This window comes from Dasypus novemcinctus, chromosome 2, assembly GCF_030445035.2.
Source record: "Dasypus novemcinctus isolate mDasNov1 chromosome 2, mDasNov1.1.hap2, whole genome shotgun sequence".
In the NCBI taxonomy this organism is placed as follows: Eukaryota; Metazoa; Chordata; class Mammalia; order Cingulata; family Dasypodidae; genus Dasypus; species Dasypus novemcinctus.
In genome coordinates, this window is record NC_080674.1 from 146,215,398 (window position 1) to 146,230,341 (window position 14,944).

General features: G+C 40.3%; 1 protein-coding gene across 3 annotated transcripts in view; it reads right to left on the minus strand.

Moving 5' to 3' along the window:
- CDC25C (cell division cycle 25C) overlaps positions 1-14,944 on the minus strand; it is a 44,469-nt gene that overhangs the window by 12,108 nt on the left and 17,417 nt on the right. For all 3 annotated transcript variants that reach the window (XM_058279348.2, XM_058279355.2, XM_058279340.2), the window contains 2 exons: positions 3,356-3,457; positions 2,418-2,480 (listed from right to left, as the gene is read on the minus strand). In XM_058279348.2, the coding sequence (XP_058135331.1) occupies positions 2,418-2,480; positions 3,356-3,457 (165 nt within the window). The remainder of the gene's footprint in view (positions 1-2,417; positions 2,481-3,355; positions 3,458-14,944) is intronic.

The following is a 14,944-nucleotide window of genomic DNA, read 5'->3' on the forward strand; positions in this document are numbered from 1 at the left end:
AGTGTGCCAGATGTATGCTATGGACCTGGTAACAGTCTGATGATATTATCTCATAATCTGTAACAAATGTTTCACCACAGTGTGGTGTGTTGATAGATGGGTGTTGTATGGGAATTCTGCACATGGGCATCATTGTTTTGTTTTTTAAGTTTACAGTTTCTGTCATAAAGATATATTTAAAAAATAATAATAGGGAGCTTTGGGGGAAAAATACATCAAATGTAAGACAAGGTCTAGTTAATATAAGATTTTGACAATATTCTTTCATAATTTGTAACAAATATCTTACAACACTATAAGGTGTTAGTGGTGGGTTGATGTATGGGACCCCTGTGTAGTTAGGCAAGTTTGCTTTGTAAGTTCACAACTTTTACCAAACACTATTGTTTATGTATGTTCACATATAAATGATATAAAATTTTTTAAAAAGAGTGGGTTGGGGGAAAATACACCAAATGTAAGATACTTTGGTTGTAGTAATATTTTGAGGATGATCTTTAATCATTATTTTAAAACGTTTCACAACAATGCAAGGTATTGGTTGTATGGTGAAGTATGAGACCCCTTTATGATGTTATGTATATTTGTTTTGTAAGTTCACAACTATTACTATGTACTTATGTTTATGTATGTTTAGGTATGAGTGATATATTTAAATAAATTTTAAAAAATAGAAAAAATAGAAAAAAAGACATAGACTGATAGAATGGATTAAAAAATGAGCTATCTCTATGTTGTCTATAAGAGACCCACCTCAGACGTAAGGACACAACCAGGTTAAAAGAGAAAGGGTGGAAAAAAAGGTATCACAAGCAAGTAGTAACAAATAAGAGCTGGAGTAGACCAAATAAATGTAACATAACAATGTTATAGTATATGAACAATAATTACTCAGTGCAACCAGCACATTCTTCCTCTGATCGGTATTCTGTAAGTTTCTTCATACAAAATAAACATTTGCTTTTCATTGAAGAGGATTGGAGAAGAGATACATTTTTGGATACTCCATTTTTCTTTATTTATTTCACCCTTTCTTATGCATACACATTAATTAAAAATAATCCATCTGGATCAATAATGATTTAGCATGACTACTGTTGAAAAAGATTTTGAGTTTTTCTGCCTCATAAAATTATGAGTTGGCATATTGTTATCTATGGTAGTTCATTCCAGTGACATGTGAAGATTTTTCAAATAAGAATTTGATTATCCAGAAAGAATTATAGACTAAATGGAAATTAAATAACTAAGCCAATAATTTATGCATTCTTATAGATTATTATGTCCAATAATTAGAGCGGTAATAGAAAAATTGTAATTATGACATAATTAATTTTTTATATTAGAATTATTATACTTATAAATGTTTGTTGCTATAGTATCTCTTATAATTGATTATATTAAATCTAATCTGGCCTTACAATGTCTTTTAAAATTTGTAATTTCTTTCAATCTATTTCTCTATATTATTTTACAATTTTAAAGTTCTTTTTATCAGCTAAAAAAAGGCATTGACTATACATTTTAAATAGATTATATGGTATATGAATATATCTCAATAAAAAGGCTTAACAAATAAATGATTGTGCAAGAATAGCCAGAAATATCAGCTATGTACAGCAGGGGAAACAGAGAGATTGAGAGAGGAGGAATTTCCTTGTTTCTGATTTTATTATTATTGAAATAATGAAAATCCTTTAATAATGATTGAAGTGATGACTGCACAACTGTGTGATTATACTAAATACCACTAATTGTATACTTTGGATAAATTGTATGCTTTATTAGTATATATCAAAAAAATTGATTTGTTATAAAAAATAGGGTGGATTGGGGAAAAAATACAGCAAATGTAAGATAGGGACTACAGTTAGTAGTAATATTTTGACAATGCTCTTGCATAGTTTGTAACAAATATATCAAAACAATGCAAGGTGTTAGTGGAGGGGTGATGCATGAGACCCCTGGACGACATTTTGCATGTTTATTTTCTAAGTTCACAATTTTACTATATATTTATCTTTTATGTTCATGTATGAATGATATGCTTCAATAACAAATATATTAAAAAAATAATACCCTGAGCTAAAAGTCATAAATGGGATTGTAACATGCACATCAGGACATATAGTCACCCTAATTGAGTGATTTTTATTTTTATTATTTTGTGGTTTTTGCATTTTATCTTCTTTTCTCTTTCATTCTTTTTTTTTAAACAATTATATACCATTTGTTTAAAAACAAAGGGAAACTGAAAAATAGCATAGAAGGAAGTCCTTTCATTCCCTTCTGTTGAATAAGGAGACTATGTGAGTGAGCACAGTGAAAGAAATACAAGTATAAGTAGGGATTCTGGGGACAGAACAGACCAGATGGTAGCTTATGTAACCAGTTATCATCTCCAAAATTCTCCTTACCGTTTCTGGGTTGACGTACTTCAGATCTTGGTGTTTTCCTGACACAGTTGGCAGGACACATACCTAGAAATACCCGAAAGCTGAAATAACAGCAAGTTTTCTATGCCCAAATCTGAGATCAAACATTCATATATTCATATATTGTCCTTCTTTTCAAATGATCCTTAAGACCCCCATAGACCTTCAAAAATCAACAATCTCCTTAATGTGCATATACAAGTTAATTCCATTTCTAAGAATTGATCCTAAGGAACTAATTACGATTATGCACAAAGTTTTAGATTTAGTTACAAATATGTCCATCTCAGTATAGCTCATAAAGAAAAATTAGAAAGCTAAGTGTCCTATAAGAAGGGTTTTATCAAGAAATGATCGGGGTAAGCAGATTAGATGTTACCAGGGCATGGGGAACTATTACTTAAAGGGTATGGGATTTCTATACGAGCTTATGAAAAAGTTTTGGTAATGGATGATGGTGATTGTATGAATGTAATGAATAGCACTGAAGTGTAAACTTTATAATGGTAAAAGTAGGATATTTTGTGTTATCTGTTTCCACAATAAAATTTTTATATTAAAAAAAAAGAAATGATAGTTACCCCCCAAAAATGAAATACCATGCAGATATTCAAACTGAAGAAGCAGAACTGTTTATTGACATGAAAAGATCTTTGTGATATAATATTAAATGACAGATTAAAAAAAACAACAGATCATGAAACAGTATAAACCATTTTTGTGGAAAAACAAAAAATATGTGAAAATACATAGGAAAAAGAATATACACCAAGATGCTAAAACTAATAATTACTGTAGTTGATAATAATTGAGGTAAATTCATTTCCTACCTTTCCGTAATGAGCAAGAATTATATAATTTTAAAAGATTCAGAACCAAAATGGCCTACTGAAATATACGGTGGGTGTAACCAAACTTACCTTGGAGAAATCACCAATCAGATGCCCCTGGTTAGAATCTTCCTCCAGCATCTGAGGGATATTAATGTCACAGGGAGAGACTGTCTTCTTTAGATCTAAGCCCTGAAGAATAAAAGATCCCCCCATAATCCCAATCCTCATGTTAAAAGCTTTATTAACTAGGGAATGAGGGGAGAGGGGGCTCATTAAAAATATGCATACCCTTTGAGCTAATAATTTCATCCCCCACCCCCAGGGAAATAAAAGATATGCACAAAGACTTGGCTATAAGAATGGAAATTCCAGCATGTTTATAATGGAGAAAAAGTAGTAGTAAATTCAATGTTCAATAACAGGGCCTTGATGAGTGGAAGTTGCTGAGCTTGTGCAAACCTTCATTCATACCACCATAGCCACTTTGTTCATGCGCTCACTGGGTAATGACAGGAATGAGTGGGGAAAGAGGCCATTTGGTATCCACAGAACAAGTCATTTTATCTACTCTAATATTAAAATCTTCCTCTGCTAAGTCATCCTCTGGTGAGCATTCACATGGGACACAAATATCTTCATGTTTTATCCCCACTCAGAGAGGTCTAACCACAGCTCTTCTCCAGACCTCCATCACAAATTTTCCAATCATATTTTTTCCAAGTCCCTGACTGGCCAGCCAGACTATTGGCCTTAGCCAATTAATCAATAAAAAACCACGTCTCTGTCCATTTCTCCTTCCTAGCAAATTGTAACAACCAGGTGTACTCCCACCGGGAGGATTTATTCTCACCACTGTCTTTCAGGGTGTCTCGTAAAGGGGCTTTAGTGCTTCAGCTGTCCCAATCCAGACACCATCTGAATGTCATGGAAAACTGTCTGTAAACCAGGCCTCAGTTTGTTTTCCTTAGTCAATTGATTGTAGAGGGAGGCCATACCAGTGGGCAGGAAAAGAGGGTAATGTAGCAGGAGTTGGAGCCATGGGCATTTGGGCCACTTCCTTCTGTAACTCACCTGGGCTTGCTCAAGCCCAATCCAAATGCCACTTCCATTTATTGATGGAGTGCTACTGTGCATGCTCAACTTAATGGCTTGTGGGCCAGATAACACCCAGTTTATGATAGGCAATCTGGTCTCATGGTAACTTGGTGGCCCATAGTTAAGCATTCAGTCTCTAGGAGCAGGCCAAAAGCTGTTTCTCAAAAGGAGAGTAGTTATCTGCAGAGGATGGTAAGAATTTGCTCCAAAATCCCAAGGGTCTGCTTTGTGATTCTTCTGTAGGGGCCTGCCAAAGGCTCCAAACAGTGATTCTGTTTATCATTGAAATTTCCAGCACCATTGGCTCTGCTGGATCATACGGCACAAGTGGCAGCGCAGCTCACACAGCAGCCTGGATCTGTTGCAGACTCCTCTTGTTCTGGTCCCTACTCAAAATTAGCAGTTTTTCAGGTCACTCAGTATATGGGGCAGAATAGCACACCCAAATGAAGAATATGTTGTCTCCAAAACCAAAGAGGCCAAATAGGTGTTGTGCTTGGTTTTTGGTTATAGGAGGGACCAAATATAACAGTTTATCTTTCACCTTAGAAGTGATATCTTGACATACCCCACACCATTCCATTGCATGCCTAGAAATTAACTGAGGTGGAAGGCCCCTAAATTTTTGTCAGAATTTATTTCCCTCCCTCTGACACACAAATGCCTAACCAATAAACCTAAAATAGTTACTTCTTTTTTTTTTAAAGATTTATTTATTTCTCTCCCCTTCTGACCCCTCGCCTGTTGTCTGCTCTCTGTGTCCATTCACTGTGTGTTCTTCTGTATCCACTTGTATTCTTGTCAGCGGCACTGGGAATCTTGCTGCGTCATCTTGCTGCGTCAGCTCTCTGTGTGTGTGGCGCCATGCCTGGGTCAGCTGCACTTTTTTTGCGCTGGGTGGCTCTCCTTACAGGGTGCACTCTTTGCGCATGGGGCTCCCCTACACAGGGGACACCCCTGCATGGCACGGCACTCCTTGCATGCATCAGCACTGTGCATGGGCCAGCTCATCACACAGATCAGCAGGTGCTGGGTTTGAACCCCAGACTTCCCATTTGGTAGTCAGACACTCTATCCGTTGAGCCAAATCTGCTTCCCAGTTACTACTTCTTGATCACTAGGTCCAATCAGCATGTCATCAGTATAATGGACCAGTATGTTTTGTGAAAGAAAAAGGATACCAAGGTTCCTGTGGATTAGATTATGACATAGAGTTGAAGAATTGATATACCCTTGAGGTAGAACAGTGAAGTATACTGCTGGCTTTACTACTGTTTCTGATGATCTTTACTACTAGGTCTCAAGAAAAAAGCATCTGCCAGATTAATAGCTACATACCAGGTACCAGAATATGTGCTAATTTGCTCAAGCAATGATACCATATCTGGAAGAGCAGTTGCCAATTAAGTTTACAACAATCCACTATCATACTCCAAGATCCCTCTGTTTTCTGCACAGGCCAAAGAGAGTTGAATGGGGATGTGAGGGAATCACTACTCCTCCATCCTTCAAGTCCATGATGGTGGCACTAATCTTTGCAATCCTTCCAGAAATGCAGTATTGTTTGTGATTTATCATTTTGCTAAGTAGAGGCCGTTCTAGTGGCTTCCACCTGGCCTTTCCAGCCTTAATAGCTCTCTCTCCCCAAATCAGGGAACCAATATTGCTTACTTTGTCTACCTTCATGACTAGGAAGAATATAAACATAATAAACATGAAGAAAGTTAGAAACCATGACTCTGTTCTCAGCCCTAGTCCAGTGTCTGGCAAATATTAGCCTCACAATACTTAGTTATTGAATGTTCAATTACTGTTTATATTAATTTTTTTAACAGAATAGTTTGTGGAGTATTATCAACTGCTTTTAATACTTTATCATATTCAAAATAATCCTATTCAGGAGGTATTTTATTATTCTCTCCATTTTATAAACAAGGACCTGATGCCTAGAGTGGTAAAGAGTCTTACTCATAATCACAAAAATAGTAAATAATAGAATGAGGACCAGAATCCAAGTGTTCTAACACTGCTATACCACATTTGCCTTGTAAAATTTAGTAACTTTAAAACACACGCACACACACACACACACACACACACACTTGTGCCAAAGAAATGAAGTTGATTTACAAACGCTAAATGCCTCAGAAAATATCTTTGGCCTATTAATACATGGTTAATAAGTCATAGTTTCAGATAATTCTCCCAGAGATATGGGAAGATAAAAGACAAAAAAATAATAATAATAACATATTTTGAGATACCTGTAAATGATGCTCAGTATATTCCATCCATTGCTAATATTCTGGAGATAGAACTTATGCCAGATTACATTCATGAGCCCTGGATCTACTCAAACTACTAACTGGAACCTGCTGGCCCAGCAGTTGGAGCTTCCCGTGGGGAATGAGAACCTATCAGTGAGGTAGCTCTTAGAGGACAGGGACCATGTCTTCTTGACATGTTCAAGAATTAATGAAGGGGATGTCACCAACAGGTGATGTAAGATATCCTCTGGGAAAGGATCCCCTCAAAAACAACTAATAGAAGGACAAATCCCATTTTCTTGGAATGCTGGAGGGCAATAGAAACTGGAGAAGAACTCCACAAATGCTGAATTGAAGGAAAAAGAAAAAAAACACCAAAAAAAAAACCGTAAGAGATCTAGAACCCAGACCTGCCGGTAGACCCCCCTCCTCACTCAGTCCAGTGCAGTTTAAAAGCCACACAGGGGAAGGGATTTGGCTCAACTGATAGAGCTTCTGTCCACCATATAGGAGGTCCAGAGTTCAAACCCAGGGCCTCCTGACCTGTGTGGTGAGCTGGCCCACGTGCAGTGCTGATGCGTGCAAGGAGTGACCTGCCACGCAGGGATGTCCCCTGTGTAGGGGAGCCCCACGGGCAAGGAGTGTGCCCCACAAGGAGAGCCGCCCAGTGCAAAACAAAATGTAGCCTGCCCAAGAGTGTCACTGCACACATGGAGAGCTGACGCAGCAAGATGACACAACAAAAAGAGATTCAGTTTCCCAGTGCCACTGACAAGAATGCAAGTGGACACAGAAGAACACACAGCGAATGGACACAGAGAGCAGACAACGAGTGTGGGGGGGAGATAAATAAATAAAAAATAAATCTTTAAAAAAAAAGCCACACAGAGGCAGAACAGCCTGGGCACCTCCTGGAAGCAAACTATAGGGCCACTCATACAGCAATGAGTCAGAACTCCACATATATCCATGCACAGTGCTGATGCGCGCAAGGAGTGCTGTGCCACGCAGGGGTGTCCCCCGTGTAGGGGAGCTCCATGTGCAAGGAGTGCGCCCCATAAGGAGAGCTGCCCAGCGCGAAAGAAAGTGCAGCCTGCCCAGGAATGGCACCGCACACATGGAGAGCTGACACAACAAGATGACACAACAAAAAGAAACACAGATTCCCGTGCCGCTGATAAGGATGGAAGGGGTCACAGAAGAACACACAGCAAATGGACAGAGAGAGCAGACAACTGGGGGGGAGGGGAGATAAATTTAAAAAATAATAATATAAAAAAAATAAATCTTAAAAAAAAAAGAAGATACGGGGGGGGGGGGGGGGAGAGACAGATGTGGCTTAACCAATTGGGCTCCTGTCTACCATATAGGAGGTCCAGGGTTTGATGTCCAGGGCCACCTGGTGAGGGCAAACTGGCCCATGTGGCAAGCTGTCCTACGCGGAGTACAGGCCCATGCAGGAATGCAGCCCCACAAAGGACTGCTGGCTGATGCAGAGAGCTGGCACATCAAGGTGATGCAACAAGAGACACATAGGAGAGAAAGTAAGAAGATGCAGCAGAACAGGGGAGCTGAGGTGGAGCAAAAGAGTAATTGCCTCTCTCCCACTCTGGAAGGTCCCAGGAGCCGCCTAATGAGAATACAAGCAGACACAGAAGAACACACAGTGAATGGACACAGAGAACAGACAATGGGGGGAATGAGGGGAGGGGAAAAATAAATCAAAATAAATCAAAAAAGAAGACACTGGGGATGCAGATGTGGCTCACGTGATTGGGCTTCCGCCTACCACATGGGAGGTCCCAGTTTCGGTTCCCAGTGCCTCCTGGAGAAGGTGAGCTGACAAGGCAGGCAGGCACAGCAAGCTGACAAAACGAAAGAGACACAAAGAGGAAAGATAATGAGAGAAACAACAAACCAGGGATCTGAGGTGGCTCAGGTGATTGAGCACCTCTCTTCCACATGGGAGGTCCCGGGTTCAGTTCCTGGTGCCTCCTAAAGAGAAGACGAGTAGACACAGAGAGCACACAGCAAATGGACACAGAGAGCAGGCAGTGACCTCAAACAACAGGGGGGGATAAGTAAATAAAATAAATCTAAAAACAAAAAAGACACTGGGTGAGCAAAAAGAAGAATTAGAAAATTTAAAAAGAAATGTAACAGGGCAGCGGACTTGGCCCAGTGGATAGGGCGTCCGTCTACCACATGGGAGGTCCGCGGTTCAAACCCCCAGCCTCCTTGACCCGTGTGCAGCTGGCCCATGCGCACTGCTGATGCGTGCAAGGAGTGCTGTGCCACGCAGGGGTGTCCCCCGCGTAGGGGAGCCCCAAGCGCAAGGAGTGCACCCTGTAAGGAGAACCGCCAGCGCGAAAGAAAGTGCAGCCTGCCCAGAAATGGCGCCGCACACATGGAGAGCTGACACAACAGGATGACACAACGAAAAGGAACACAGATTCCTGTGCCACTGACGACAACAGAAGCGGACAAAGAAGATGCAGCAAATAGACACAGAAAACAGACAACTGGGTTGGGGGCAGGAGGGGAGAGAAATAAATAAACAAATTAAAAAAAAAAAAAGAAATGTAACAAATTAAGGGGCTGAAAAGTACCATAGTGGAGATTAAAAATACACTACATGGGAAGCAGATGTGGCTCAAGTGATAGGGCCTCTGCCTACCATATGGGAGGACCCAGGTTCGATCCCTGGGGCCTCCTGGTGAAAAAAAGAAAGCGTGTCCGCACAGCAAGCTGAGTGTCCATGTGGGTCTGCACATGGTGAGCTGAGTATCCGCATGGCGAGCCGAGTGCCTGCTCATCAAACTGAGTGCCCGTGTGGTGACCCAGTGCCCATGCAAATTAGTCACACAGCAAGATGATGATGCAACAAAAAAAGAAAAACAAGGGGAGAGTCACGGTGAAGCACAGCAGAGTCCAGGAACTGAGGTGGCACAATTGACAGGGAACCTCTCTCCACATCAGAGGTCCACAGGATCAAATCCTGATGCAACCCAGAGAAGAAAGATGAGAAGAGAAGAAAAAAAGAGAAATAGATACAGCAGATCACACAGTGAATGGACACAGACAGCAAAAACAGCAGGGTGGGGGAGGGGAAGAAAAAATACACCACATGCATACAACACCAGATTTGAACAGGCAGTAGAATCAGTGAAACAAATTACAGGACAATCAAAATCATACAGTCAGCAGAGCAGGCAGAGAAAAGAATAGAAAAAAAAATGAGCAATGTCTAAGGGGAGTGACAGCATAAAGCATACCAACATAATCATTTGGGGAGTTCCAAAAGAAGAATAGAAGGGAAAGTGGGGAGAAAGAATATTTGAGGAAATAATAGCCAGAAATTTCCCAACTCTTTTTTTTTTTAAAGATTTATTTATTTATTTCTCTCCCCTCCCCCCCCATCCTCCACCCTGGTTGTCTGTTCTCTGTGTCTATTTGCTGTGTCTTCTTCTTTGTCCATTTCTGTTGTTGTCAGCAGCACGGGAATCTGTGTCTCTTTTTTGTTGCGTCATCTTGTTGTGTCAGCTCTCATGTGGGCGGCGCCATTCCTGGGCAGGCTGCACTTTCTTTCGCGCTGGGCGGCTCTCCTTATGGGGCGCACTCCTTGCGCGTGGGGCTCCCCTACGCGGGGGACACCCCTGCGTGGCACAGCACTCCTTGCGCGCATCAGCAGTGCGCATGGGCCAGCTGCACACGGGTCGAGGAGGCTGGGGGTTTGAACCGCGGACCTCCCATGTGGTAGACAGATGCCCTAACGACTGGACCAAGTCCACTTCCCTCCCAACTCTTATTACACACACAAAAACACATGTTCAAGAAGTGTGACATACTCCAAACAGGAGAAACCCTAACAGATATCTAATAATCAGAATATCAAATGTCAACGATAGAGAATTCTGAAAGCAGCAAGAGAAAAGCAATTTGTCACATACAAGTAATCTTTAATAAGACTCAGTGCTGATTTCTCATCAGAAACCATGGAGGCAACAAGGTAGTGATATTTAAGGTACTGAAAGAGAAAAACTGCAAGCCAAAAATTCTTTATCCAGTGAAAACTGTCCTTCAAAAACGAGGAAGCAGAACACCAAATATAAGATATGGGCTACCATTAGCAGTAATATATATATATATATATATAATATCTATTTTAAAGATTATTTTATTTATTTCTCCCCACCCCCTTGTTGTTTAAATTTGCTGTCTGTTTATTGTGTACCCATCTTCTTTTTAGGGGGCACCAGGAACTGAACCTGGAACCTCTGCTGTGGGAGGGAGGTGCCTAATCACTTGAGCAACCTTCACTCCCTGCTTTGTTGTTTCTTTCATTATGTTTTCCTCCTTGTGTCTCTTGTTGCATCATCTCATTATGTTAGCTTACCATGCAAGCCCATCGCAAGCTGATTCGACCGGTAGGCATGGCAAGCTGACACAACAAGAGAGACACAAGAAAGAAAAAACATAATGAGAGATAACAAAGCAGGGGATGGAGGTGGCTCAAGTGATTAGTCACCTCCCTCCCATGCTGCAAGTCCCAGGTTTGGTTCCCAGTGTCTCCTAAAGAAGCAAGGAAGAGGAACAGACAAAGCAAGTGCAAATGAGGTGGGTGGGGAGAAATAAATAAATAAATCTGAAAAAAATTGAGGGGTATAATTTTCAGAAAAAAGAGGTGGTGGAGAGGATTGTGGGCAGCTGGTAGAGTAGGGAGCTCCAGCACTCAGTCCTTCAGCTAAAATAACTATTAAACAGGCTAGAACTGTCTGAAACAACTATTTTGAACTTCTGGAGGCCAGAAGAGCATTGTACAGCATCCAGGGAAGAGCGGGAAAAAGCTGATGAATTACAATAAAGAACAGTAAATTGTTCTGTGTGGATGCTTTCAGCACCCATTGGCACCACCCACACGTTTGCAGCAGGCCCCCTGGGGGTCCAACCCCTGACTAGCTCACTGGTGACAGAAAGGGACATAAAAAGCCTATTTTCCAAGTACAGGAGTGGGTACAGCTGGTCATTTGATCATAATGGGTTGTTTCTGGTTTTTTTGTTTTGTTATTAGAAGATACAATGGGTTGAACCTGGGACCTAGTATATGGGAAGCAGGGCGCAAACCACTGAGCTACACCTGCTTCCAATCATAATTTTTGATTAGTGACTTTGGATTGCTGGGGGACCAGCTCTGAAGTTAGCTAGTGTTTCAATTCATCCCAGACAAAGGAGATGGAAGCCATTGTTTTCTAACTGCCTAGTCAAGGGTAGCAGCAGCCACTGCTTCAACCCTCCCCAGAGAGGAGCTGCAGTGAGGGGGTGGAGACTTAAAGCCTTGGAGGATGGTAAGTTGAAGGGCTACATTTGCTGGGAAGGTCAGGAAAGCTCTGCTTTGGGGAGCTGTTGGAGAAGCGCTTGGTATCCTTCCGGATTGCCTCTCAGGGGAACTTTGGAGCTGGTCTGTGGCCTCTTTGTGGGTTCCTGGCCCCATTTTGGCTGGGAAAGTCTGACTTGGGAATATCCTCTCCAGCATGTCCCTTCTCCAAGAATTTGTCATCCAGGCAAAAGCAGCCTAAAACAATGAAAGGGGTATAAAAATATATAGGGAGCAGATGTAGCTCAAGTGGTTGAGCACCTGGTTCCCATGTAGCAGGTCCTGGGTTCAATCCCCAGTACCTCCTAAAAAAACAAAAAAACAAAAAAACTTGACTTGAATGATACACTAAACTAACTAAACCTAAGAGACATATGCACTCAACAAAAAACAGAATACACATTCTTCTCAAGTGCACATGGATCATTCTCCAGGATAAACCCTATGCTGGGTCACAAAACAAGTCTCAATACATTAAAACAATATTGAAATCACACAATGTATATTCTATGACCACAATGGAAATCAATAACAGAGGGAGAAATGGAAAATTCACAGATAAGTGGAAATTAAACAACATAATCTTAAACAACCAGTGAGTTAAAATGGAAATAAAAATTAAAATTAGGAAATACCTTGAGGCAAGTGAAAATGAAATACGATATACCAAAACTTATGGAATGCAGCAAAGATAGTGCTAAGAGGGAAATTGATAGCTCTAAATGCTAACATTAAAAAAAAAAGAAAGACCTCAAATCAAAGACATAACCTCAAAACTGGAAGAACTGAAAAAAAGAAGATAAAACTAAACCCATGGGAGCAGGAAGAAGAAAATAACAAAGATTAGAATGGCGGGAAACGGACTTTGGCCCAGTGGTTAGGGCGTCCGTCTACCATATGGGAGGTCCGCGGTTCAAACCCCGGGCCTCCTTGACCCGTGTGGAGCTGGCCATCCGCAGTGCTGATGCGCGCAAGGAGTGCCGTGCCACGCAAGGGTGTCCCCCGCGTGGGGGAGCCCCACGCGCAAGGAGTGCGCCAGTGAGGAAAGCCGCCCAGCATGAAAATAAAGAGCAGCCTGCCCAGGAATGGCGCTGCCCACACTTCCCGTGCCGCTGACGACAACAGAAGCGGACAAAGAAACAAGACGCAGCAAATAGACACCAAGAACAGACAACCAGGGGAGGGGGGGAAATTTAATAAATAAATAAATCTTTAAAAAAAAAAAAAAAGATTAGAATGGTGATAATTAAAATAGAAAAAAAAAAAAGGATCAACAAAACCAAAAGTTGATTCTATGAAAAGACCAATAAAATTCACAAACCATTAATTAGACTGACAAAGAAAAAGAGGATACGGATAACAAAAAAGAAAAAAAGAAAAGGGGAACATTACTAACAAGCACACGCAAATAAAAAGGACTATAAGAGGGTACCATAAACAATTGTATGCCAATAAATTAGATAATCAAGATGAAATGGACAAATTCTTAAAAACACACAAACTGCCTACATTGACTCAAGAAGAAATAGATGATCTCAGCAAACCAATTACTAGTAGAGACAAACAAAGAAAAAGACCAGGAACAGATGACATCACAGAGGAATTCTACCAAACATTCCATGAAGACTTAATTTCAGTTCTACTCAAACTCTTCCAAAAACTGAAGAGAAGGAAACACTCCCTAACTCATTCTATGAGGTCAACATAATGCTCATACCAAAGCCAGATAAAGATACCACAAGAAAAGGAAACTACAGACCAATACTTCTTATTAATATAGATGCAAAAATCCTTTTAAAAAGTACTAGCAAATCGATGGTATTGGCATAAAAATAGTCACATTGATCAGTGGAATAGATATGAGAGTTCAGAAATAAACCCTCACCTCTATGACCAACTGGATTTTGTTGTTGTTGTTGTTTTATTTTCCCAAACCCTTGTTTATTTTAGAAGGATATTTTTGCTTGGTATAGAATACCAGTTTGGCTTTTATTCAGTTCTTTAAAAAATGTCTCCTAGTCTCTACATCATTCATTTTATTTTTCCTATGGGGGCTCTTAAAAAGTTTTTGTTTGTTTGTTTTTGTTCTAGCACTTTGACTCTATTATGCCTATTTGTGGTTTGTTTGTTTTTCAATTTATTGAAGCATATCACTCATACATGAACATACATAAACAGTAAGTGTATAGTAATAGTTGTGGACTTACAAAACAAACACATATAACATCATACAGGGCTCTCACACCTCACCCTACCACCAATACCTTGCATTATTGTTAAACTTTTTAACTAATGATTAAAGAGCATCCTCAAAATATTGCTACCAACCAAAGTATTCCCCCCCAACCCACCCTATTATTATTATCTTTATATCATTTATATATGAACATACATAAACCATAAGTGTATAGTAAAAGTTGTGAACTTACAAAGCAAACATGCATAACATCACACAGGGGCCCCTTACATCAATCCTCCACCAACACCTTGCATTGTTGTGAGACATGTTACAAATTATGAAAGAATATTGTCAAAACTTTACTATTAATTATAGTCCTTTATCTTACATTTGGTGTATTTTTCCCCCAACCCACCCTATTATTATTTTTTAAGAATATTTTTATGATAGAAGTTGTAAAATTAACAAAACAATCATGCACATGTGAGGAAGTCCCAAGCAATACCCCTCTATCAAAACACAATACTGTGGTGAATATTCGTTACAGATTATAAAATAATATCATCCAATTATTACCAGGTCCATAGTGTACATTTGGCACACATTTTCCATACGCGCCCATTATCAACACCACATCTTAGGCAGGCAAGAATATTACCTTATTACTGCTAACCACAGTTCATAGGTCACTCCAGTTGTATTTTTCCCATGATTCTCCACATTCCCACCGCCCTGCAATAGTGACTTACATTTGTTGTAGC